This window comes from Gekko japonicus, unplaced genomic scaffold (genome assembly GCF_001447785.1).
Source record: "Gekko japonicus isolate JY-2015 unplaced genomic scaffold, Gekko_japonicus_V1.1 scaffold5693, whole genome shotgun sequence".
Lineage (NCBI taxonomy): Eukaryota > Metazoa > Chordata > Lepidosauria > Squamata > Gekkonidae > Gekko > Gekko japonicus.
In genome coordinates, this window is record NW_015167231.1 from 3418 (window position 1) to 27736 (window position 24319).

The 24319-nt window shown below is 42.5% G+C and overlaps 1 protein-coding gene across 1 annotated transcript in view; it reads right to left on the reverse strand.

Annotated features, from left to right (window-relative positions):
• Positions 1-675: 675 nt before the first annotated feature.
• WDR4 (WD repeat domain 4) overlaps positions 676-24319 on the reverse strand; it is a gene marked incomplete at its 5' end in the record, with an annotated part of 42390 nt that continues 18746 nt past the window's right edge. Inside the window, 6 exons of the mRNA XM_015413182.1 lie at positions 676-894; positions 10333-10484; positions 12875-12944; positions 16240-16423; positions 18421-18485; positions 23270-23368. Coding sequence (XP_015268668.1) covers positions 859-894; positions 10333-10484; positions 12875-12944; positions 16240-16423; positions 18421-18485; positions 23270-23368 — 606 coding nt within the window. The remainder of the gene's footprint in view (positions 895-10332; positions 10485-12874; positions 12945-16239; positions 16424-18420; positions 18486-23269; positions 23369-24319) is intronic.

The window sequence follows — 24319 nt, forward strand, 5'->3', positions numbered from 1 at the left end:
GTCCACACATACAGTCTCTGCACAGCAATGGATTCAGCAAAGAATACAAAAGTAAAGCGGAAACACATAATTCCCATTCTTCACTCTATGCATGCCCTAGCAGATCTTGTTCTAAGGCTGGCTTAACTTAAAAGTTACTGCTTGCTAAAAGCTTCTCATTACCTTGGAGTCCTTGTTCAGGTATCCAACCCTTACTCCATTGGCAGCCATCAAGCTGGAGCTCAGGTGTGAAAGCTTATTCCTCCAGATGGAATCAGCCAAAATGGACCCCTCTCTCTTGGTGCCAAGGGCATTTATGTCCTCTGTTTCCTCACTCCCTTGACGGACAAAGAATCCTTTCTTGTAATCCCCAGGAAGATACAATCTAGCCATTGCAAACCCAAGTCTCTGTGTCAACTCAAAGGTGTCAGATTCCAGGCTAAGGTATGAGCTAGTGTTTTAATTGTCTTCAGCCAGGAGGGCTATTTGCATTTAGAAAACTTTATTGGTACTTGGGCAATGCTGGGACAATTGTCTCATCCCCCAACACCCACACCTGTCTTCTGCTAGGAGAAAGAAAAACCCAACTCCCAAAGTAAAAACATACTTCTCTGCAGCTGTTGATTCCTCTTATTCTCTTTCAAAAGAATTTTCCTTTAATTTCTCTTTGTAGTTTTGTTATACCATGTGGTGGTGTTGTGAGGGCCCTTTTGTAAATTCAGACCTTGCAAGGGGGTTTTATGTTACACATGACAGGGTGATGCTCTAGCAGGAGGACAGGAAGGTTAAGGAAGAAATTGCTTGTCTCTGAGCAGCTGTAGAGTGAAATACTGAAATTCTGTGGAAACTTTGCCACTTCTTTTTGATTTTCTCTTTTAATCAAAATGGAATTGATTCAAAACAGACTCCGAATTCCTAAAAAGCAGAAAAGAAATGAATTGTTGGATTTCAAGGAGAAAATGGGTAAAGAAGAATTAAGTGAATTTCTCTTAACAATGTGGATCCACTGCAGCCCACCCATCCCCCTGGAATGCTGCTGGTGGGGAACAGGGGATAGCATGGGAGGAGAATCATGGGTTTGTAGCAGGAAGAGAGAAGGGTTGGAAATTACCCATCCCCTTCCAACAGCAGAAAATTCAGTCTGGTTCCAATACATTTAGTTGAGGGGTAAAATTAGCTCAGGTCACCCCACAAACCTGCATTCATCTCACAGGTAATCACTATTGTCCGTACAAGGAACGATACATGCACACAAGACTGGCAACAAGACAGATTAGGACACATAGCAGCTTTATGGTTTATACGATTTAAATGCCACCCTTCTACTTAAAAAGCACTCAGGGTGGCTAATGAAAGGAATAAAATAAATAAAAACAATTAGCCTAAAATAATCATAGAATAAAATGAGTAAGGCAGGCATTGTTTTACTGTAAGTATTTACAACTTCTACTCTGGTTTACAATCACAGGAGAGATATGGTCCCAGCAACAGTACAATCACCCCCGGTCACTGCCTTCTGCCTGAATGGCAGTTTCCAAACTATTTCCAAGAGAGCATTTTACAGTAGTCTACTTAGTGTTGTCATAAAGTGGCTCCATTCAGGGATCAATGTCCCATCTCAATAATAATTATGAATGATACATTCCCTGGCTGAAAAGACATTGAGGTGATACAACCAACCTAAGTGACTAAAACCAACTAGGTTTGCAATTTTTTAATAGAAGACCCCCTGCTATTACTGTGGTATAAAGTCTGCTCCATTCCAATACCACAAGCACAATTTTGCACACACAATTATTTGCAGACATTTATCCTTCTGTGTGCTTGCACAACTACAGCTGCAGAAACAGGCATAATACTGACGTTCTTTTGAAGATTGGACTAATATATGCCCCATGCATCGCTACATCAAAGTCAATTCTATGCTTCACAGGCTTTTAAGAAGCTATTATAAGATGATTAATCTATTTCAGCCGTCTTTTTGCATTAATATAGACTCAGGTGCCCTTTGTCACATGAAATATCAGCAACAGCAAAACAAACCTTGGAACTTCATCTTTCCCCACCAGGGGTAAAACAAGTTGTGTGTGTTCTTATTAAAGTATAAACAATGAATCTGAAAAAGAAGGGAGAGTAAAAACTATCCCACCAAAACAATGAATCAAGCATTCCTACAAAACAAGGCTGCTTTATTCTACTCCTCCCTTCAAGGCAGTCGAGGTGCAATGCCTAGCCTGGCTCCCCCATGTCATTAACACTACAATCCTATGAAGCAGTGGAGAGGCTGGCACAGGGACTACTCAGGGAGTTTCATGGAGAAGTAAGAATTTGAACCCAGGTTACACAGTCTTACAGCCATGTGTGGTCTGTTCACATATAAGTCAGACACAGATGGGAGAAATGCAGGGTATAACCCTAGCAACTGGAAAATTCAGCTGCAGAAACATCATGGCTACAATTAAACACTGATCAGAAATACTAATGACAATGCACCAGTTAAAAACTGAGAAACTATGTAAGCAAAAAAAAAAAATTGTTCCAATTCAAAATTGCCTAATACTTTTGGCAATTTCAATTGTATCTTTTCTGGCTCTAAAAATTCTGTCCCTGGAGAGAAAAGACATCAGCCTGTGTGGAATGGATAAGGAAAGAACATGGGCACAATTTCACTAATGTTAGGTGAGGCTTCAGCCCGTCTTCCAATTTATGCACAAGGAATGGATTAATCTTGCAATCTCCTCCCATTCTTGCAGCACACAGGAAGAACTGTTCTTTCCCATACCTCTACCCTCAAGGGAGACAAAAACATTGAAAATAGTTTTAAGTTTGACAAATATGCTAGTTCCCTTTCCAGAGTTGTCTCAGAAAAGTTCTAGTTATTTGTTCTTGTTCTTGTTATTTGCTTCATTGTATAGAAAGTTGTTTGCAAGCAACTGCCAGTAACAGCCATTCACATAACAAACACCTAGTACTAGCCCTGTCCTCAATAGCCCAGGCAAGCCCAATCTCGTCAGATCTTGGAATCTAAGCAGGGCCAATTCTGGCAAGTACTTGGAAGGGAGACCACCAAGGAATACCAGGGCTGGGATGCAGAGGCAGGCAATAGCAAACCACCTCTCTGAAACGTCCCAGCCCCACTAGGGGTTACCAGAAGTCACCATGACTTCCAGGCTGGCAAACACATACATGCACACACACACACACACACACACACAATACTCACTGGGGGGAAAACCCCAAACACCTAATATTCTTCCCTTAACATTTCTGAAAATAAGCCTCAGAGCAGCCTAACAGCTTCTGTTGAAGAGCCAACCCTGCAGGGTTGTTTGAGAAAAAATGGAGGAGGGGAGGCCCTTGCACTCCACCCAGGGCTCCTTGGAAGAACGGCAGAATTAAAATACACTGAAGTCTGAAAATGTGGCCAGTTATGAAGGAGTGGGGAAAACAGTGCTCTATAAAACTCCTCAATTTGTGCACTTAACTGCCATTTAGTCATATAAATATATACAGTATAAAACTGGCCTTTTGGATGCTATGCTAGGCCAAGAGGAGCCAATTCAAGCTTCAGTGTACGCTCAAATCTATAGATTTTGTCATTGTTGTGTTTTTTTTAATCTCCGGAGAGATTTTTTTATTATTTTTTTATAAGACTACAAAACTACAAAGAAAATGTAAGGGAAGGGGATTACATCTAAGGATAAAGGATAGATAACCACACTACACTAAAAACCCAAGAGTAGGAGATCATATCCGTGTTAATCTAAGCGTTATTAATAAAAATATTAGTACAACAATATACTTGTGGAGCTCTTGTTTGTCTCGGCTTCAATGTTAGAATGTTAGTTGTTGTGAGAGAACTTTCTGAGCATCTTGTTACTTGCTTCAAAAGGCAATTTTCAGAGTCCTTCTGCCTTTACTTCGGTTTTCTGTCTCTGAAATCATACGTAACTTTTGTTGCGGCTGCACTCGTTTCTACAGCAGAGTCCTCATCTGTTCCAGAGGTAGCGGAGTAACTTGATTTCGATTCTTCATCTTTGGGTTCCTCCTCCAATCCCAACTGGCGTCTCAAAAATTCTTTGGCTTTAAAAATGGAGTCAATCAAAAATGGAGTCAATCTTTTTCTCTTTTGTTGATTTTAAAGATGACACCCTCTGGGATCGCCCACCTGTACGAAATTTCATTGGTTTGAAGAAAAGAAATTGTCCTTATAGCTTTTCCTCTTTTGGCGAATTTCAAATGGAATGTCTTTTAAAGTTTTAATGTTTATATTCCCCATTTTCAGTGGAGTTGCTGAAGTCGCTTTAAAAATAGCATCTCTGGTCTGTCTTCTTGAGAATCTGACCACAATTTCTCCAGGCAGGCTATTTTTTTAATATAATTGGAGTATGCCCTATAAGCAGTCTCCATCTCTTTTACTACTTCATCCGCTGTTGAGCCTATTGCTGGAGCAATGATCTCGCTGAACAACTTCCTCCGATCCTCCTTTTCCGATTCAGGAACTCCCTGGAATCTGAGAATCATGTTGGCTTTTTCCATTTGTAGCTGTAACAAACGATTTTCTTGGAAGTTTTGTTTTGCTTCAACTTCCCCCATTCTTTTCTTCATTTTCTTATTTGTGGTGTCTATCTCTTTAATTCTCTCAGTTGTATGCTCCACCTTCTTTGCCATTTCTGCCAGTTGGAGCTGCTGGGATGTGAAGTTTTGATTCAGCGAAGTCAGTTGCTGGTTAATACCATCGAGTTGCTCCATCACCAACTTGAGCATATTCGCTAACATTTTCATGACGTCTGCTCCCCCTTCCGTTTTTGGGCTCTGACTACCCGCCGGTTTTGCTTTAAACTTTCTTTGCGAGGCCGCCATTTTATACAATTGTTTACAATTTCAAACCGCTTCTCGCAGACTCGAAAAATCGTCACCTCAATGTCAACGCTCAAAAAAGTCTCTCGAAACAAAATCACTGCTTATTTCCCCCCTGCCCCCTTCATTACGCTTATCTGTCTGTTCACATAAGAGGCGTCCCTCTTTACGCTCCACTTTTCCCACAAGGGGGGTGGATAGTTCGCTTTTAAAACATTCCATTTATTTTGAACTCATGTTCATTGTCGGTCATTTCTCTGACCTCGCTCACAGTAATCAATATTCTGCTCGATCTCCAGCATTTGTCCCAGTCGAATCAGCTTGTTCCCGAGGTTTACATAGCAGCAGGACCGTCAGGGCGGAGGGAAGCCTCAATTTTCTGGCATTTAGCCGTCGAAGAGGCTGCCCCTCAAAAGCCCTATGGCCTGGAGCCTATCACAAAGGCTCTGTGTGAGTGCTACTTGAGGTAGCACCCCTCCATACCGCTGGTGTGCAAGTTGCTCCCCTGAGGTCTGGGGAGAACGACCGCCATCGCTGATCCACAAATCGGAAGTCCTTCTATCTGGTTTTTGATAGCAGATAGACTCTCCCTCTGATTTGCAGCTGCTATGCTATGCTGTCACAGGGTTTATTGTCTCATCTTTTGTTCCTTTCAAGATTATATTTGCTAACCCTATTACTTTGGCCATATGGATTAAACTCTTCAGATTGTCTCCTGTTTTTGTACCTTAATGGGACCTCTAGGGACCCAATTACTGAAGCAACTTTTACCCTAATGGAGTTCTTAGATGCTGCCCAAGATAGTTCAGACACATAATAGTTCAAAACCTAGAACTGTTATGTTGTTCCCAGAGTCAAGTTATGTGCAGAGCTGTCAAAATCACAAGCGCTCAAAACTGTTGAATTGATACCATAAAATCTGAGCAAGACCTTGATAGTTGTCCACCTTCAAGCCATGAATGTGCAAGAAACAATACATTTTTTATCAGAAGTTGGCTATTACTTCTGCAACTGAACCCTTTTTGAATGTTTATTTTAAGACCTCTGTGACCTATAAATCAATATGCAAAAGGCATAATGGGAAGGAATAAAAAGACAGTAATGTACAAGCATCTAAAAGATACAATCCTGTTCTACAAGACGGGAAAATTATGCCTAAATTACGCACATATGGGGCCCTTTGCATTTGGTATATGATGTTACTGTGATGCCAGTGGTTACTCAAAACAAGGAGTTGGGAAAACTTCAAAGGATTGACCACCACTTGCAACTTACAATAATTAACTTTGCTTTTTAGGCAATAACAAGCTAAGCATCTGTTGTATGGATGAAACATCTGAAGATACAAATTGCTACTTGGCAGGAAATGTAAATTCAAAATAGTCATTTAGACTTTCTGCCCAAATGGTGGGAATCAAATCCTCAGATCAAAACACCTCCTAACCAATGTAGAATTTGGAACCTATTTTCAAAGTTGTATCTGGAACTCAATATTGATTTAATCAAACTTCTGAATTTTTAAAAAGTCGAATTTTACATGCCCATACAAGTACAACATTTATTTTAGCTGCTGCTTTCTTTTCTCTTATGTAGACACAGAATACTGCAGTTACAATGGGGGTGGGGGGCGCACAACAAAGGGCGCTGATATATAATACACAACCTTTATTTTTTCCAGCCAAGGATCTACTGATTTACCACATGTGCCAGCCCAGGAGTACCTAATTAGAAAGAAATAATTCTGACAGAAATGGCTACCAAAAGGGGGGAGGGTGCCCTACTCCATAGCATGGTCACAGACTATTTGAATAAAACTTTGTTGATCTTAAAGGGGCCACTGGACTTGAACTTTTTTCTGTTGCTTCAGACCAACACAGCGACTTACCTGAATCTTTTCAGTAGTAATTTGAAGGCTCACTGAAGTGCATCATTTACTAGGATGGCAATGTAATCGAAGCAGTGTGCTGAGGAAAAGGGAAAATTTCTCTGCCTACTGTGAACACTAGATCAAAAGTTGCTACCAGGTGGGGAAATATTCTATCAGTGGAGCAGATGACAACAAGTACATCAAAAATGGCAATGGGGATTTCAGTTAATTCCTTAGAGGTATACTGTAATGTATTCAGATGCTGCCCTGAATGCATGGGGATGAAGTGTGAATCGTCCCATAGAGAAGCTATGCTAAGCTTCAGACGTCGGCTAGGATTCGCGCCGAAAGTATTGTGTCCAATCACATTTGAACTTTCTGTGGTGGGAACGTTTGTGATTGGGCTATTATGCGAACAACCTGATAGGTTGGTACTTGTATAGTAGGTGTGGCTACATTAGCCCAGAATGTTTAAATACCGAGCAGCTGAAATGGACAAGCTGTTCGGGCTATGAGGAGTTGTACCGTGTTGGAGAAGTTGATTGTCGAGCTGAATAAACCTGAGTTTTTGCTGAAATCACTCTCTTTTGTTAAGTACGGACTTAACAATTGGCGACGAGGATGGGATTCTAGTGCGGGTGGGCAGCCCCGCTGGTCCCAACCCTACGACGGACAACCACGAGCCGCAGCTCGCCGTGGCTGAGCAGCAACAGGCACCACCAGAGCCGGTGGCAGCGATTGCAGCTATGGCCAATAGCCCGAAGTTCGAAGCATTCGAACCATCGACCGAGGACTGGGACGCTTACCTGCTGAGGTTCGGGTTCCACCTCGAAGCAAACGATATCACCACGGAGGAGAAGAAGCGAGCCACCCTCCTGAGCTCTTGTGGTAAGAGCGTGTTTGATATCGCCAGGTCCCTGGTAGTGCCAGTGGACATAGGGACAGTGCCGTTCAAAGAGCTGACTGACAAGTTGAAGGCACACTTCTCCCCGCAGCCATCGGAGATTGCAAGCCGGCACGCGTTCTACAAAAGGAGCCAAGCGGCCAACGAGACCGTGGCAGAGTTTGTAGCGGCTCTACGTAAAGCTGCCAGACCGTGCAACGTTACCAACGTAGAGGAGGCCCTACGAGACCGGCTGGTATGTGGCATGCGGGACGAACGGCTGCAACAGCGCCTGTTCGCAAAGGCAAAATTGACCTGGGCCGACGCCTACTCCGAGGCCATCGCGGCGGAGACAGCGGACAAGTCGACCCGTGAGGTGCGTCAGCGTCTGGCTGCAACAGAGCTACGCGTCCACCACCAGGGGTCCGAGGAAGAGCGAGAGAGTGCATCAGAAGACGTCTGTGCGGTTGCCAGGCCGGCGAAGCCGCGGACCCAAGTGAGGACTTCGCCCACTCCTCCTTGCACCGGCTGTGGCGGCAAGCACCCCAGAGAGAGCTGTTGGACCAAGGACGTCGACTGCAGGGCGTGCGGAAGGCGTGGCCACATTGCTCGGGCCTGTAGAGCGTCAAAAGCGTCAACGTCCCCAGCAAAGCCTAGGAAGCAACGCTCCCGAGCCGCTCAGCAGGATTCCAGTTGCCAGGTCATCCGGTCATCCGCTCCTACAGTCCAACGCATCGGAGGAACCGGCAAGATCAACGTGACGGTCCACCTCGACGGCGTCCCTTGCGGCATGGAGGTCGACTCGGGATCGTCGGTGACCGTGATTTCATCTCAGGCGCGGCAGCGGCTCTGAGTCGTCGCCGGCTGAAACCAGCAGACACCCAGGTGTCCGACGTTCAGGGCAAGCGTATACCTCTGGCAGGGAGGGATACGTTTGAGGTTGAGTTTAAAGGGAAGCGGACCCAACTTTCTTTATTGGTTGCTGAGGGAAACAGAGTGAACTTGCTGGGGCTTGACTGGTTCGAACCGTTGGGCATTGCTATTACTGGTATTAATAGTGTGACAAAAAATAAATGGGCTGTATTGTATAATGAGTTTACCGATGTGTTTGGGGGTGGCCTGGGGAAAGATACGGGGCCCCCAGTGTCGTTTGAACTTGATCCTGCGGTGAGGCCAGTCCGCCTCAAATATAGGAAGGTTCCTATACCCCTAAAACCGAGGATCGAAGCAGAGCTGGACAAGCTCATTGAGCAGGGTGTATTAGTATACGTGGTAATTGTATTAGTATACGTGGTATTGTATTAGTATACATGGTAATTGGGGCAGCCCAACACTTATTATATTGCCCTATAGTCCTGTTATCCTTTAGTTTTGCCTAGGCCACAGCTGATCAAAGCACTAGCAGGCTTGTGATTGACACTAGAATCAGCAGCAGACTACTTGGCAAGTATCCTCCAGGGTCTTCTAAATTGAAATTACTAATATACTGAAGATGGGCACATTCCCCTTTTCAAATTTAAAACTGTCCAGCATCACAAAAGGGACATATCCAAAGGGTTTGTTTTGCCTGTACTTTTTTTTTTTGGGGGGGGGATTCAGACTTTAGCAGTAAATCTGGTATACCGAATGGTACCCAAACCTATTACTTAAAAGGCAGTAATAATATGGGAAACCAAAAGAACCATTCTGATTATACTTAAATTTTTTAATTAAGATTCGGTAGTTTCCCTAATCTCAAATAGAAAAGTAGCTAGTGTGACTGTTTAATTGTAATGGTTCAGTCCTCACAGAATATAATTTAGTTTATCCCTTAGCTTTTTTAAAAAAATTGTTTTCAAAACAAAAAAACCCCATGTACATGCATACATATACACACAAGATTTTGCTTGGGTACATTCTTGTTTTCACACAGAAGTCAAGTCCTTTAAATGATAACACTGAGTTAACACATTTTACAACATGTCAAAACCACTGCTTCTCATGGAATGCTGGATCAGGTCCTAAAGCAGAACTAAATTAAAGCTCTCCAAGTAAACAAACAAAAGTTCTATGGTGGTCACTTACAGTCTAAATCAGATTTCAAATTGGTATTTACCATTTCTTCCCCAAATACTAAAAAAATCTAATTTTTATAAGCACAAACAAATCCATATCCTCATTATGGTATCAATCATGAAATGGAGATTTCTTCAAGAAAAGACTGCCCTGTTGTCAGCTTGATTATCGGTCCAGTAGAGCATTATATTCATTTGACTCTATAAGTAAATCACTAGTATGAAGATCTGATGCATGGGATGACCACAAAAATCACACAAAGCCACTCTCTGCTGGCCTCCACCCACCATATTTTCAGATTCCTCTGGCGCACATTTATTAGGACTTGGTAACACATGTAAGAAAGTAAATGTGACAGGGTCTCTCAGCAGATTTGGAGGAGGAAATTTCACAGCCTGCCCCTCTCCTTGCCTTGCCTGCCACCATCAGCCAATAACATCCAAGTTGGCACTCAAGGCTTATAACCAGAAACAATGTACACAGTACATAATAGCCAACGAGATGAATAACATCCCGGTAATCAGGAAATTCTGTTAATATTTATATTTTCTCCAGTGGTACGCTGTGATAGGCACAAAACCAGCTTGTTATTCACTGCCCCAATAAAAAAATTCAAATTCTCAGATCAGCTCCTCGATGCTTTTTGCAAGTCATAACCAAATCACAAGGATGGACCTTCTGTTTTGACCTTCTTTGTCTGTCCATTTGATTCATGCTGCAGTTCCTTTCTCTTATTCTTCTGCTGCTGTAGTCTTTCTTCTTTCTTTTGCAGGTAAATAGCCATGTTATCAAAAGAAGCCTTGTAGAGATTCTGATAGCAGCTTCCTTTGCCAACAAAGCCTATAAAAAAGGAAAATATAGAACTAAGGAAAGTTGGAATTCTAGCTTATGCTGCATTTTCAAGCAAGTTAATAACGTATAATTTTATTTTTAAAACCAGAATAGTTCTTAGGTCCTTATAATCTGCAGTCTTGCAGCCTATTGTATGAAAAGCCAATGGGAATACTAAGGTGATACTGGAGGCTTTGGGAAAGAGGAAGCAGGCAGTAAACACAAATGTAAGAATTGCCTTGTTAGACTGGGATGCAATTAGCTATTTACTTGTTTGAAGTGACGATTGCCCTTAACTATGCAAGTGATAGCTGTCAGTTAACACTGCCATTTCCCTGGAATGTGGGGGGGGAGAGATTCTCCTCTCCCCAGCCTGGTACACTAACAATGTCTCCTGTCTGAGTTGTTATCTGCTTATGCTTTGCTGACCTTGGGGTTCCAGCTGCTCCTGACCTGCTGGGAACAAACGGCTCCGCTCTCTTTTCTCCCGCGCGCACACAATGCTTATTGGCTTCCGCTTGTAATGGGGGGGGAGGGTTTGAAACTAGTATAACTGGGTGCCCTGCTGCTTTGGGCCACTCCCAACCAAAAATGTTCATGTGTCATAGTTATGAACTACCAATAAACAGAATACTTCTTATGAAGCGCTGTGTGGTATGATCTGACTATCCTCCTCTTTGCTCCAGCACATTCTTTAGTTCTTAAAGAACTACAAGGGAGTGGATAAAGAGCATGGCAGTAGCTGAAGGAGCAGAGAGGATAACAGGTGGCCAGCGTGGAACTGAAGAACACATGACTGAAAGGGAAAGCAGGAGGGGTAATGGTGGTAGGGTTAGGCCAGCTTCAAAAGATATCTATGCAAGAATCTTGAAAATGAAGATTTTGAAACAATACATTTATCCATTTTTCTTAAAGAAGGAGAGCATGAATCTGACCCTAGTCCAGTACTATCAATAATCCAATACACTTGATCTGCCTAAAGGTTGTATGATTTTTTTGGTTAACTTGCTTAGTTACATTTTGAAAAATCACTAACTACTTGTCATCCCAGCAAAATGCATGATGAATGAATGATGGAGGTATCCATCATAAGATTCAAATTTAACTGGCAAGATGGATTTTGTTTCTAAGATGTCATTAATTGGCATTTTGTGCAGTCAGCCCTTCAGAAGTAAAAACTGGAATAAGAGAAACAGATATGCCTCAGCAGATAATCTACGCATCTATTAGACTGTCTACTTGACTGAACTACATTAAGGCTATGTTGGATCTATTTCAAATGAAGGTTCAGATATTCAGTTTTTTTCTTTGACATGTGGAAACAAAAAAGTTGAGATTTTCTGATGAAAGACCATAAGCAGGGAGAAATGGGTGGCAAACAGAATAGCAGTTAAATTCCTGACAATATAAAGATGGAGATAACCACCTTTTCCACTGGGGTAAAGACACTAATTAGTTTCTGGAACAGGACTCATCAACCAAGCCCCTTCATGTTAATTAGCTGCAATAATCACTGTAATCTTAATAGCTCCTCTTTTCCCAGCTGCTGAGACACTTCAGATCACAGCAATACATTATCATTTTCTTTCTAGAAAGAACTATTCTCAGTAGTAACTTGTGTTCTAATGCAGACACATTATTCAACTGTTTTTTCCTGATCTGCATGGACTGGCTAGATTTTGTCCCACCTGATTCTAAAGGTTCAAGGCGACATTTAAGAAAGAACACAGAAAAGCCAAATGGGAAGACACAAGAGTTCTCTAGTTCAGCAGTCCTCACAGTTTCCACCAAGAGGCAACCCCTTCACAGTGACTCACCTGCTGCAACACTCCAACATGTTGTTGATGATTCTGGGATATATTTTAAAGGCACTCTGTCCACAAGGGGGGCACTGGCTAGACCTGCTGGGCCTAACAGCCTCTATGTATGAGTTGACTGGGCATTGTAGAATGTACTCTCCTGACACTGCAAACAGGAAAGGTCCATACAGCAGTGGACACTGCATTCCAGGGAAGATTATAATCAGTGCTGGTTTTCTTGCTGAAGAGCACAAGCTTCCAAGAAAGGCCAGGAGATCCCCCTGGCACACAGGTTGAAAATTACTGATTCAAAATATTGGTTAAAACCCTCAACTAAAATCCATTTTGCTTCCATTCTCCCTCACCCTGTACCATTCCTCACTCGCAGAAGCTGAAACTTAATGTTGTCCAAAAACAACAGTGCGGGGGGAAAAATCCAGGTAAAAACCAAACTCCACATCTGGTGACTAGGCCTCCAGAAGGCAGCAGCATTCCTAGGCAGAAAGAAATCTGAAAGTCTGCTATAAGCAAGCTGAGAAATGAATATGTTCTAAGCTGAAACTGTTTAAACCTCACTTTTTAAACTTTTGAATAGCTTACCTTCAAACACTGTCCAGTTGTCATGCAAATATTTTGACATTTTCATCAATCTTTTCTCTTCAATAACAGACTAAAAGAAGAAGGGAAAATTAAATCTCCTGAAAACCCCCAGGGGATTTTCATGCACTGGTAACAATAAAAAAATCAATTAGGTTTGCTTTAAGTGTTGCGGAATTAGGGCTGGATTGAGTCTCAGTTCTTTGCAAAAACTCTGCAAAAACTCTAGTACAGCTATGATACTCTAATTTCTATAGTAATTAGTTTCTACAGTTGAAACTTTGGTTCTGCTCCCAGGAAGCTTCAGGACTTTGCTGAGCGCTGTGGCCTTCACTGTGTATGATATTGCCTCACGTGGCTTTTACATACTGAGAATGTTTATACTTTGCAGCAGTCAGAAGTCACTATCAAATTCCAAATAGATAACAGTATCAGAAACTAGCTTCCTTGATTCTGTGAGTCATCCAGGCTAAACCCAGCTTTCCTTGACTTTCCTGACTCCAGAGATAGAAATAAAGGGGGTGACTTTGTTGTATATGTCAGATGTATGTCAAATGCTCATCACAGATTTGGCTGACAGTTACAGTAGCTTCTATGGGTGAAAAAGAGTACTTGTGTGATTTTAGTCTTGTTCTTGGTTGTTCTGATCAACCTCCTTCAGTTACAAGTCTTGACAGAATAACCAAGGATATCCTTTATAGAATTACAAGTGCATTATTTATGTATTGGGGTTGTGTTGAAATAGTCTGTGTTGAATACTGAACTACAAAAGTGTTTTCAAAATGTTTTCTGACTCAAGAGCGTGTAATAGAATAAATTGAGTTTTGGTTTAGAACAACTCTCCCTCTCTACAATTGGGAAACCAGCTTCTCTCCCTCCCCAAAATGAACACAGTGGGAATGAGGGTGCATGAAAAGGTTCATGCACACTTCATTTCTTCATCATTAAACCATTTTATGTGTTGTGTCTTTCTATAAAGGGGAAAGGTACAAAGAAGAACAGCCGTTCTACTCATACTTTCGGATAAAAGGAGCTGCTGCTATTTTTCTCTATCACCACAGCTTAGTACTAGGCCTTGGATTACTTTATAGTTGTGACAAAGATGAAGTCCCACTTCATCTGTGGCAAAGATATTATTTCTGAACTCATCTGGCAGCCTTAATCAATAACGGTGACCGGAAAAAAGCCCAAGGTCCACTATTATAAATATCTATGGTGCTTTACATGGTATTTTTCCATGTGGGTTTCTTTCCATGTGGGCTTTTTTCCTGTGAGCATTTATTACCATGGTTTTTTTTCCCCTGTGGGCTTTTTTCATAGAACCATCAATAACATTCCTCATTTTCCAAGATTAACTATTATCATTATAATAGCTATCTCACTACAGCATTATAACAATCTTTTTCAACGATGAACTAGTTCCCAGCTTCCTTTAAAAAAAAAAATCAGTTTCTAGCTCTTCTCTTTATGGAGTTACACAGAGAAATTGTTCAGCCAGTTCCCTTATCCTTATAACTCAGCAACTGAAAACAGGTGTTCCCAACCTTTGTGAGCCTGAAGAAACCTTTGGCATTTTGAAAGAGGGTGATGAGCGATTGCACAAAAACAGCTGTCGCATGAGGCAGAGCCAAGCATGTGTGTTATGCATACACACACACAAGAGGAAAGGGAATGGGGAATAAAACATCCAGAAGACAACCTCAGGAGGGAAGATCACACTTAAGACCGCCATGAGTAGAGAGGGAATAACAGATGCACTAGTAGTCCAAAGGGATATACCATTCTCTCTCTCTCACACACACACAGACAGAACCAGTTTTGAGAGGAGGGGAGAATGAAACATATACCCACTCAGAAGCAGCCCAAGGAGACGTAATATGCAGCAATTTACTCTCAGTACAGGCATTTTTGTCTCCCCCTTCCCCCCTCAGCCACCCAGGCACAGAATGAGAAAGTCAAGCACTTCTCCTCAGACAGAGACAGGAAGTAAAATGCTCTTGACTTGGTTGTGTGGCACATAGTTGGCTGCTGAAGGGAGGGACAGAGAAAGAGATCCTTGGGCATAGAGCCTAATATTGCACTTCTTGCCTTGGCATTTTTTTCTCCCAGCAGCAGCCATTCAGGTGAAGCACATGGAAATCCAGCACATCTCTGCTTTACTCCCTGATTCAGCTCTGAGAAGGTGCTTACCCTTCCTCCTGCTGTGCCGGGGGGGGGGGGGAGGGAGAGCGAGTTATGTGGTGCTGCCACCTCTCCTGGGTCCTCCCACCTCAGAGATGATCTGAACACCACCACCCTGGCTCCTTCCTCTCCCCACCCTATCTCATATTATATAGCACTGAAAGAGCCATATCAGTACTGTGTTGATACTGATTTTTTTTTAAAGCCCCCCTCCCAACTTCTCCCCTGGGGTGCTGCAGAGACCCAGGTAAGAAAAATAAGACCATGTAGGTGAGACCTTAAATGCTCACCTTCCCATATACATGGCATCCTAAAGAGTTTTGACTGCGGATCTCCAAAAAGGACAATATCTAACCAGGTTTGGGAAAGATTGCAGCAAAGTGAGGAAAAACATGCAAAAAGGACAAACAGAGGATGACATCACGTGGCAGTTCCTCAAAACAGCCCTGCAAAATAGCCATGAATCATTTTTAATCACTGGAAGAAGGGTAAATCTCAGGCAGAATACCCAAAATAGCAGGCTTAACTGATGTCCAGTATGTGCCACATAAGGCCAGCTGCCTCATTACCCAATCTTGACTAACTACTGGCAGAAAAACTGCCCTTAAGCTCAAAATCGTGCATATCTCCTTTCATTATGCCTGGGCTGAAGCATAGGGCAGGAATTATGAAACGCCTTTCTCCTCTAAACTGTCAGCACAGGCCAATCCTAAAACATACCAATCAGATCTACTGTCTGAAGGAAAACGACGGACTCCAGTGTCAAGCTCTCAGACTCTTGTCAAATTGCTAAACGTATCCAAACATATAGCCTTGTAGTATTTGGTAGAAAAGAAGTTTACATCAGAGTCTTGTGCTGTTCTTCACAGTGCATACCAATGGGGGAAGAAAAATGAGACCACACCAATCGCTGCCATAACTAAATCCAATCCTAGCTTTCCTGGCCAAGGGAGTGCGTTTCAGCCTCTTTTTAAGAAAGAATACTAACCTACCCTTCTCTTAGTGATGCTTTGGGATTAGCAACATACATGCCCAACAAATCACCGCAGTTTTAACAGCAATCTTTACAGCTTAAGAAACTACATTAGAACATTATGCCATTTAACATTCTCTGTATCCTCCTACCCTGTGCCCAGCACTATAGCAGGACAAGTCTGCAGTCATCTGCAACTAAGAACCTCTCTCACCTGCCACTGTCCATCCACAGGTTGGTACAACAGAAGTGGTGTTTGCTTATCCTCTTGCAGAATCCAGAGCCCACCAGTCTCCTCAAATGCAATGTCCCAGCCTTGGTGATTCAAGGAGATATGTTGTTTGCAAAGGAGTTTCTGAGCATCAGCATCAAGCTGGAAGATGGATACTGTGGGAATACTTTTCAAAAACAACCACTATCACTACCAAATGCATTTAGGGATTTTACTTTAAAGTAGCAAATTATCAGCACTAAAAGTCAGTAGTGAGTGAAAACAATGGCTTAAAAAGTGAAACCATCAGAAACCTTATTTTAAAACGATCAGATTGCCCTCCGCCCACCAACCAAGGCTCAATCTAGGCAAAATGGAGGTACTGCTGGCTGGCTGGGGTTGATTTAGGAATAGGTATTTAGTCTGTTTTGAATAACACCACACTCCCCCAGAAGACAGGCTGACAACTTGGCATGCTTCAGGATCTTACACTACTTTTGGATGTCCAGGTAGTACCAGCTTCCAGGAGTACTTTCTGCCAGCTACGTTTTTCACCTGTACATGAAAATATGGCCAGCTAATCATGTCCTGATGACTTCCAGATTAGATTACTACAATGCACCATATATGGGACTTCCTTTGAAGAGTGCTAGGAACTACAATGGGTCCAAAATGCAGCTGTCTTGTTAACAGGGACACGTAATTCAGAGCATATTGTTACAGTTTTGAAATGTGTATTGGCTTCCAGTTGGTTTCTGAGCACAATTTGAGGTGCTAGTTTATACTGTTAAAGCCCCAGGTGGCCTAGGATCAGGACACTTTAAGGATCAGTTCCTCCTATATGGAACCTACATGAATATTTAGGCTGTTTTTCTGAGGCCCCAATCCAGGTGCTCTCAGCATCAAAGGTCTGATGGGAGGTAACACAAGACAACACCAGAGTTGTGGAATACCTTCCCTAAGTGAGGGCTGTGCTACTCAAGAATGTCACGAGAGGGGTCTGCAGCAGGAACCACTGGGAATCGCCAACTTACATCTGGATCCAACCTAATGATTTTACATTGTTTCTAAGCAGCTCTGTGGACCTACCAGGTCCAAAAATATTGGGGTATAAATACTTTGAATACATAATTTCACAATATCTAGAGTCTCTGTAGTGGGATGATACATACAACATGGCCATCTTTGCAGAAGCTCCTGTAAGTCAATCCCTGTGGTCCACGTCTCCACAATGTGAACTATTTTGTGTGTGTGTGTGTGTGTGTGTGTGTGCGCGTGCAAGTTCATGGCACAGACAGAATAATTTCAGTATATTGCTCTGAAGAGATCTAAAACAACTCCTGCATTAGGGCATCATGTACGCCTATAGATAGGTTCAACTTTTCTATACAGAAGCTGCTAAGATTGTATAGATTGCAAGATTCAACTCACTACCAGCAAGGCAGATAAGCTATGAAGAAATTCTAAACATGGGGTTCTGCCATCTGTCACTGTGAGACTGTGGAGGGAGCCAGCTCTTTGGATGCAGGAACATCATCCAGTTTTCCAAAAACATTTTTTTTAATCTCAAAGGTTGCTTAAATGTGTTAACTTTTTAAAAAGCAACTAGTTGGCATACATGAACAATGAACGCTCAGTTGGGTCCAAAAGAGGACTCCAGCATTATGCTGGTTGCTGGATTTACATGATTATTCAGGAGCCAGAGCAGAAGTAGGAAATAAGCAGTCCCACAGTGTCATTAGCACTCAGAATATCCACGCTTTCACTGAAACAGAAGCAAATTTGTAGTCAAAGAAACTGTAGAAATTAGCTTGAAATCATGGCAAACATGATTTCCACCCCACTGCACAGCATCTCTCAAGCAGGCACAAGAGAACAAGCTCGTGTTCCAGTTTCCCTACCTGCCACAGACACGTTGTCGGCAGATAACAATGGAAGCATTAACTATAATCAACTGTAAGTCTTTATTATACCGTGCTAATTCAAAGGGGCTTCATATTATTAATGCAAAATACCATTACCAAGCACAAAGAGAATACTACATTCTGGAAAAGGTCGTGACAGCACAGTTTTCAAAATAACTTTATGCAGAGAGAAATTTGACATCATCAGCAATGAAATTATGTAGCTGTCTGCTGCCTCCACAGTAATTTTAGATAATCATTTCCATTTTTTTTCTCTTACCAGTCATATAAAATGGCAATGTAATTTCCTTCACAACAATAGGTTGTTCTTGAGACTGCATATTTCTGAGGAAAGGGAAAGTGGATGTGATTAGAAAAAGAGGATGTGATTAGAATCCTCAAGCACTTGGGAGGAGGAACAACATGAAAGAAGGAGAGGTAGCAAAACAGAAGACATCTGAGTCCAAAATCTTACTCTAAATCAAATCACAGCTCCCTCTACAAAGCCTCCACAGCTTGTTCTTGATGTACAAAATATGCTGTGCTCATGATAGTGGTCATGATGACACACACAGATGATCTTCTGGGTAGCTCTTGCTGCTACAAATGCAGAGGCATTTGCAGTGACAAGAAAACATCCACACAGAAGTTTTCCCCACTGCACCCTGCTGTGGCTGCCATTTCCTCCTGTTGCTGGAGGGCTTTTTTCAGACTTTGTGTTTTAAAAAACCGGTAATAGGTAAAGGGCTATAGCATTATAACAGTCTATAGCCCATTTAGTTAAGAAGTTATAAGGAGAAACGTGTGCCCAGTAGCTTTTCTCTTATAACTCCATCAGGAAGAGGGCTAGAGACGTAAAAAGAGATGGGGAGGCAGAGGGAGCTAATACGTTGTTACAACATTATAATGCTTAAGTAATAGTGCTATTACCTTTAAAGTCCAAAAAAGCCCTCCTATGGGGCGGGGGGGGGGGATAGCATCTGCAAAGACCACAAGGTGAGGAAAATGTTCCTGCTTTGGGAGAGATCTGAATAAAAGGACAACTTAGAAGACACAAGAAGGGGGGGGGGTACTTTAACCCAAAAAGAAATGAATTAAGAACCAAAAGGTTAAAGAAGTCAGAATGTGAGGGCCCACTAGTATTATATCTAAACTAAAAGCACAAATATTACTAAATATACAAAAAATACATGTATTTATTGCAAATTAGATAAAAACAAACATAGGCCCAAATAGTACCCTCAGATCAGAATAAAATCATACAATTATCTCAAATATAGACCATTAGTAATGCTGATCAAATGTATTTTGGCCAACTGGCAGGTTTTATCCAGTATTCCGAGATGCCATTCTATCCCACTCTTTATTTACAGGAGATCCAGTAATCTGAAGGTCATGTTGGTCAGAGGTAGACTGAAACCCTTCCCTACAGATAGAGTTGCCAAGCCCTACCTTGAATGGAGCGGGGGAGTCCCGGCCCTATCCAGAAGTGACGTCATCACGTCGGGCATGTTGGGGGTGGGACCACTATAATTCGAGGGAAAACCATAGTTTTCCCTCGAATGATAGAGCGTCCTGCCGAAACGTGCCTGAGGCAATGATGTCACCTCTGGGTGATATCATCACACCCGGCACGTCTCCATGATCCTGGAACTTTGGGGGTGGGGTTCCCCCCAGCGGCCTGATCCGGGCCGCCGGGGAACGGACCCATCAAGCAGGGGGTTCCCCACTCCCCCAGGGGACCTGGCAACCCTACCTACAGATAAGATTGTAACTGATGACAAAACTAAGCCAGTTGGTAATTACCCTTGCAGGAACTGCTCTGTTTGTTGTCTTTGCCTTCGCAATGACTTTTTAAATGACTCATACAAACAGAGTAGGTACTCCATAAAATCATTTGTTAATTGTAATCCCTGATCTGTGATTTATGCAATCCTTGCGATCTGAAGAGCTGTAAAGAAACAAATTTGTGAACACAGAAGTCACATTAGGTTACAAAGAACCTTTGACTCAACATTTTCAAGACCTTGGGACACACAGATAAGCAGCTGCACTTCTGGGTGTTGGAAAAGATCCAAGCTCCCAACCTACAACTCCTTCAGCATCTGAGAGCAAGAGAAACATATTAGATATACACTATGAATATTATCTCCACATGGCCTTAATGAGGAAGTGGATTAGTTACATGCTTGACAGAATGTTGTTCTTATACTATTACTCTATTGTGTGAGATAATACTGGTATTTATTAACACATTTGTATTTTCTCCCTTTCCCCCCATCCCTTCTGTAACCTGTGGTTGGTCACATGTGCACTGTCTGGGTTTCCCCCCCATTCTGACTGCATCATCCCCTTGCCTGACATATAAGGTATAGGACACTTTGCACTATACTACTGGCTGTAGACTGTGTCTAAAAAAAGTTTTTTAGACTGGGAGAGGAAGTTAATGTCTATGGATACATATTATTTTATTTTAATTCTTCCATATCATTTGAGACCTTTTCCATAAGTTTCTTTTTTTAATACAAAGGACCCTTTGCATATATTATTGGCTCCAGACTGCATCTAAAAAAACATTTGGACCAGGAGAAGAAGGTAATTTCTATGAATATTATTACTGTATTTTAATTTTTCCATGTAATTTGAGCTCTTTTCCATTTTTTTTAAATTGTGTTCATCAGGATATCCTTGAATACTTTTTAAGGTACACAACTGAATTACCATTCAAGGCATGTGTACCTGACCAGGGCAGCAGGTTATTTAAAATGAGGCCTCTGAATTCTATCTCTGTCTTAGGCCACAGATATCTCTCCTTATATATAATTGAGTAAGAACATTCTATATGAACATTCTAAATTTGGCCCCTTTAGTGTATGGACGCTTGAACTGTCAGTCAGAAGACGCTGGCTGGGTTGACTGGCTGCTTTGTGCAGTCCCGCCCAGCGTTTCCAGGTCTTTTGCATATGGAAGCTGATTGGACTACACTGCATTCCACACCTCAAACTCACCCCCCTCCCCGCAAGGCAGTTGGAATGTCAGTTGCATATGGAACCTTCAAGGTCTTTTGCATATGGAAGCTGATTGGACTTCACTGCATTCCACACCTCAAACTCACCCCCCTCCCCGCAAGGCAGTTGGAATGTCAGTTGCATATGGAACCTTCAAGGTCTTTTGCATATGGAAGCTGATTGGACTTCACTGCATTCCACACCTCAAACTCACCCCCCTCCCCGCAAGGCAGTTGGAATGTCAGTTGCATATGGAACCTTCAAGGTCTTTTGCATATGGAAGCTGATTGGACTTCACTGCATTCCACACCTCAAACTCACCCCCCTCCCCGCAAGGCAGTTGGAATGTCAGTTGCATATGGAACCTTCAAGGTCTTTTGCATATGGAAGCTGATTGGACTTCACTGCATTCCACACCTCAAACTCACCCCCCTCCCCGCAAGGCAGTTGGAATGTCAGTTGCATATGGAACCTTCAAGGTCTTTTGCATATGGAAGCTGATTGGACTTCACTGCATTCCACACCTCAAACTCACCCCCCTCCCCGCAAGGCAGTTGGAATGTCAGTTGCATATGGAACCTTCAAGGTCTTTTGCATATGGAAGCTGATTGGACTTCACTGCATTCCACACCTCAAACTCACCCCCCTCCCCGCAAGGCAGTTGGAATGTCAGTTGCATATGGAACCTTCAAGGTCTTTTGCATATGGAAGCTGATTGGACTTCACTGCATTCCACACCTCAAACTCACCCCCCTCCCCGCAAGGCAGTTGGAATGTCAGTTGCATATGGAACCTTCAAGGTCTTTTGCATATGGAAGCTGATTGGACTTCACTGCATTCCACACCTCAAACTCACCCCCCTCCCCGCAAGGCAGTTGGAATGTCAGTTGCATATGGAACCTTCAAGGTCTTTTGCATATGGAAGCTGATTGGACTTCACTGCATTCCACACCTCAAACTCACCCCCCTCCCCGCAAGGCAGTTGGAATGTCAGTTGCATATGGAACCTTCAAGGTCTTTTGCATATGGAAGCTGATTGGACTTCACTGCATTCCACACCTCAAACTCACCCCCCTCCCCGCAAGGCAGTTGGAATGTCAGTTGCATATGGAACCTTCAAGGTCTTTTGCATATGGAAGCTGATTGGACTTCACTGCATTCCACACCTCAAACTCACCCCCCTCCCCGCAAGGCAGTTGGAATGTCAGTTTACAACTGCTCTTCAGGGAGCAGAGATCAGTTCCTCTGGAGAAAACAGTGGACTCTGTCATTATACCCTGCTGAGGTCACCACAGCAAAATGACACTGTTTGCCCAAAGCCAGAGCACTCCCCCAGAGCCTCTTTCTAGATCCCGTTGTATTTATTTCCACAACGGGCTTTACTGCTAGTTTGATTATAAGTAACTCAAGACATATCGTTTGAACAATTTTTTTGTCATATTCATAACAGTGCTAACTTTAACAATTTTTTAATTTTTTTTCAGTTTTTTCCTTTTTTCCTCCAGAACAATTTCAACTTGGTCCAAGTTTAAGAAATAACTATTATTATTGTATTGTCTGGAGCCACTGTGTAACAACACTGTTTGAGCACTGAAGAAGGCCAATTAGTTGAAACGCATTTGGTCAGGGTTGCAAATCATCTATGTTTGAGATAACTACAATTTTATTCTCATTTGAGGCTACTATTTGGGCCTACATTTGTTTTTATCTAGTTTGCAGAAAATACGTGTATTTTTTTATATTTGGTAATATTTATATTTTTAGTTGAGATATAGAACTAGCAGGCCCTCATACTCTGACGTCTTTAACCTTTTGGTACTTAATTTGATAAAAGGACAACTTCCCATCCAAATGATATCCAAATTGCTTTGACTGCAATCTTTCCAAAACGGATCAAAGCAAAACAGTTCTGGTAAAGATTGCAGCAAAGTAGGGGCAAAACAGAAACAGGATGAATAGAGGAAAATGTCATGTGGGTAGCCCTGAAAACAGCACTGCAGGAAGGAAGCCAAAGTGGAGCAAAACATCCATGTCGAAACAGCTTTGTTTAAACCCATACCACAGCAGCTAGTGTGAAAGCAAAGAGAAAGAAAGAAAAAAGAAAATGTGCATTCACATTACCTTCTCATTTTTGGTGGCCTCACACGTATTCAAACTATTCAAACAGCAACAATGGACTTCTTTCCCACTTTTGTACTCCCAAAGCCTCAATGTGCAGTCCTGAGAAAGTTTAAAACAAAAACAGGCTGATAATTAACACTCCTAGTATGGCGATCCTCAGTCCAACTTCCACTCTCACTTGCATGCTATGATCAAGATTTACAGCAAGGTATGAAACCCAGCACTTTTCAACGTTCAATTGCAGCGTGCTTTATGGACATTTATTGTGTACACAAAATATGCTAGCTGTTGACATAACACAGGGGCCAAGAGAATGAGCCGTGGTCTAGAAAGGCCCCTCTTCAAATTTCACCTCTGCCATTGGTTTTAGGCAAGCCACTTACAGTGCCATCCTAAGTACAATTATACCTTTCGAAGTCTAGTAACTTAAGGATTTAGAAGAGGGGTGTAACTCTGATCAGAAGGGCACTGTCACTCTCACAATAGGAAGGAGAATCATGTATGCTGTCCTGAGCTCCTTAAGAACATAAGAACACCAATGTTGGATCAGGCCAAAGGCCCATCCAGTCCAACACTCTGTGTCACACAGTGGCCAGAAATACCAGGTGCCATCAGGAGGTCCACCAGTGGGGCCAGGACATTAGAACCCCTCCCACTGTTGCCCCCCACACACACCAAGAATACAGAGCATCACTGCCCCAGACTGAGAGTTCCTATCTATACCTTATGGCTAATAGCCACTGATGGACCTCTGCTCCATATGCTTATCTAATTCCCTTTTGAAGCTGTCCGTGCTTATAGCCGCCACCACTTCCTGTGGCAGTGAATTCCATGTGTTAATCACTCTTTGGGTGAAGAAGTACTTCCTTTTATCCGTTCTAACCCGACCGCTCAGCAATTTCATGGAGTGCCCACGAGTTCTTGTATTGTGAAAAAGGGAGAAAAGTACCTCTTTCTCTACCTGCTCTTTCCCATGCATAATCTTATAAACCTCAATCATGTCTCCCCTCAGTCATCATTCCTCCAAGCTAAAGAGCCCTAAGTGCTTTA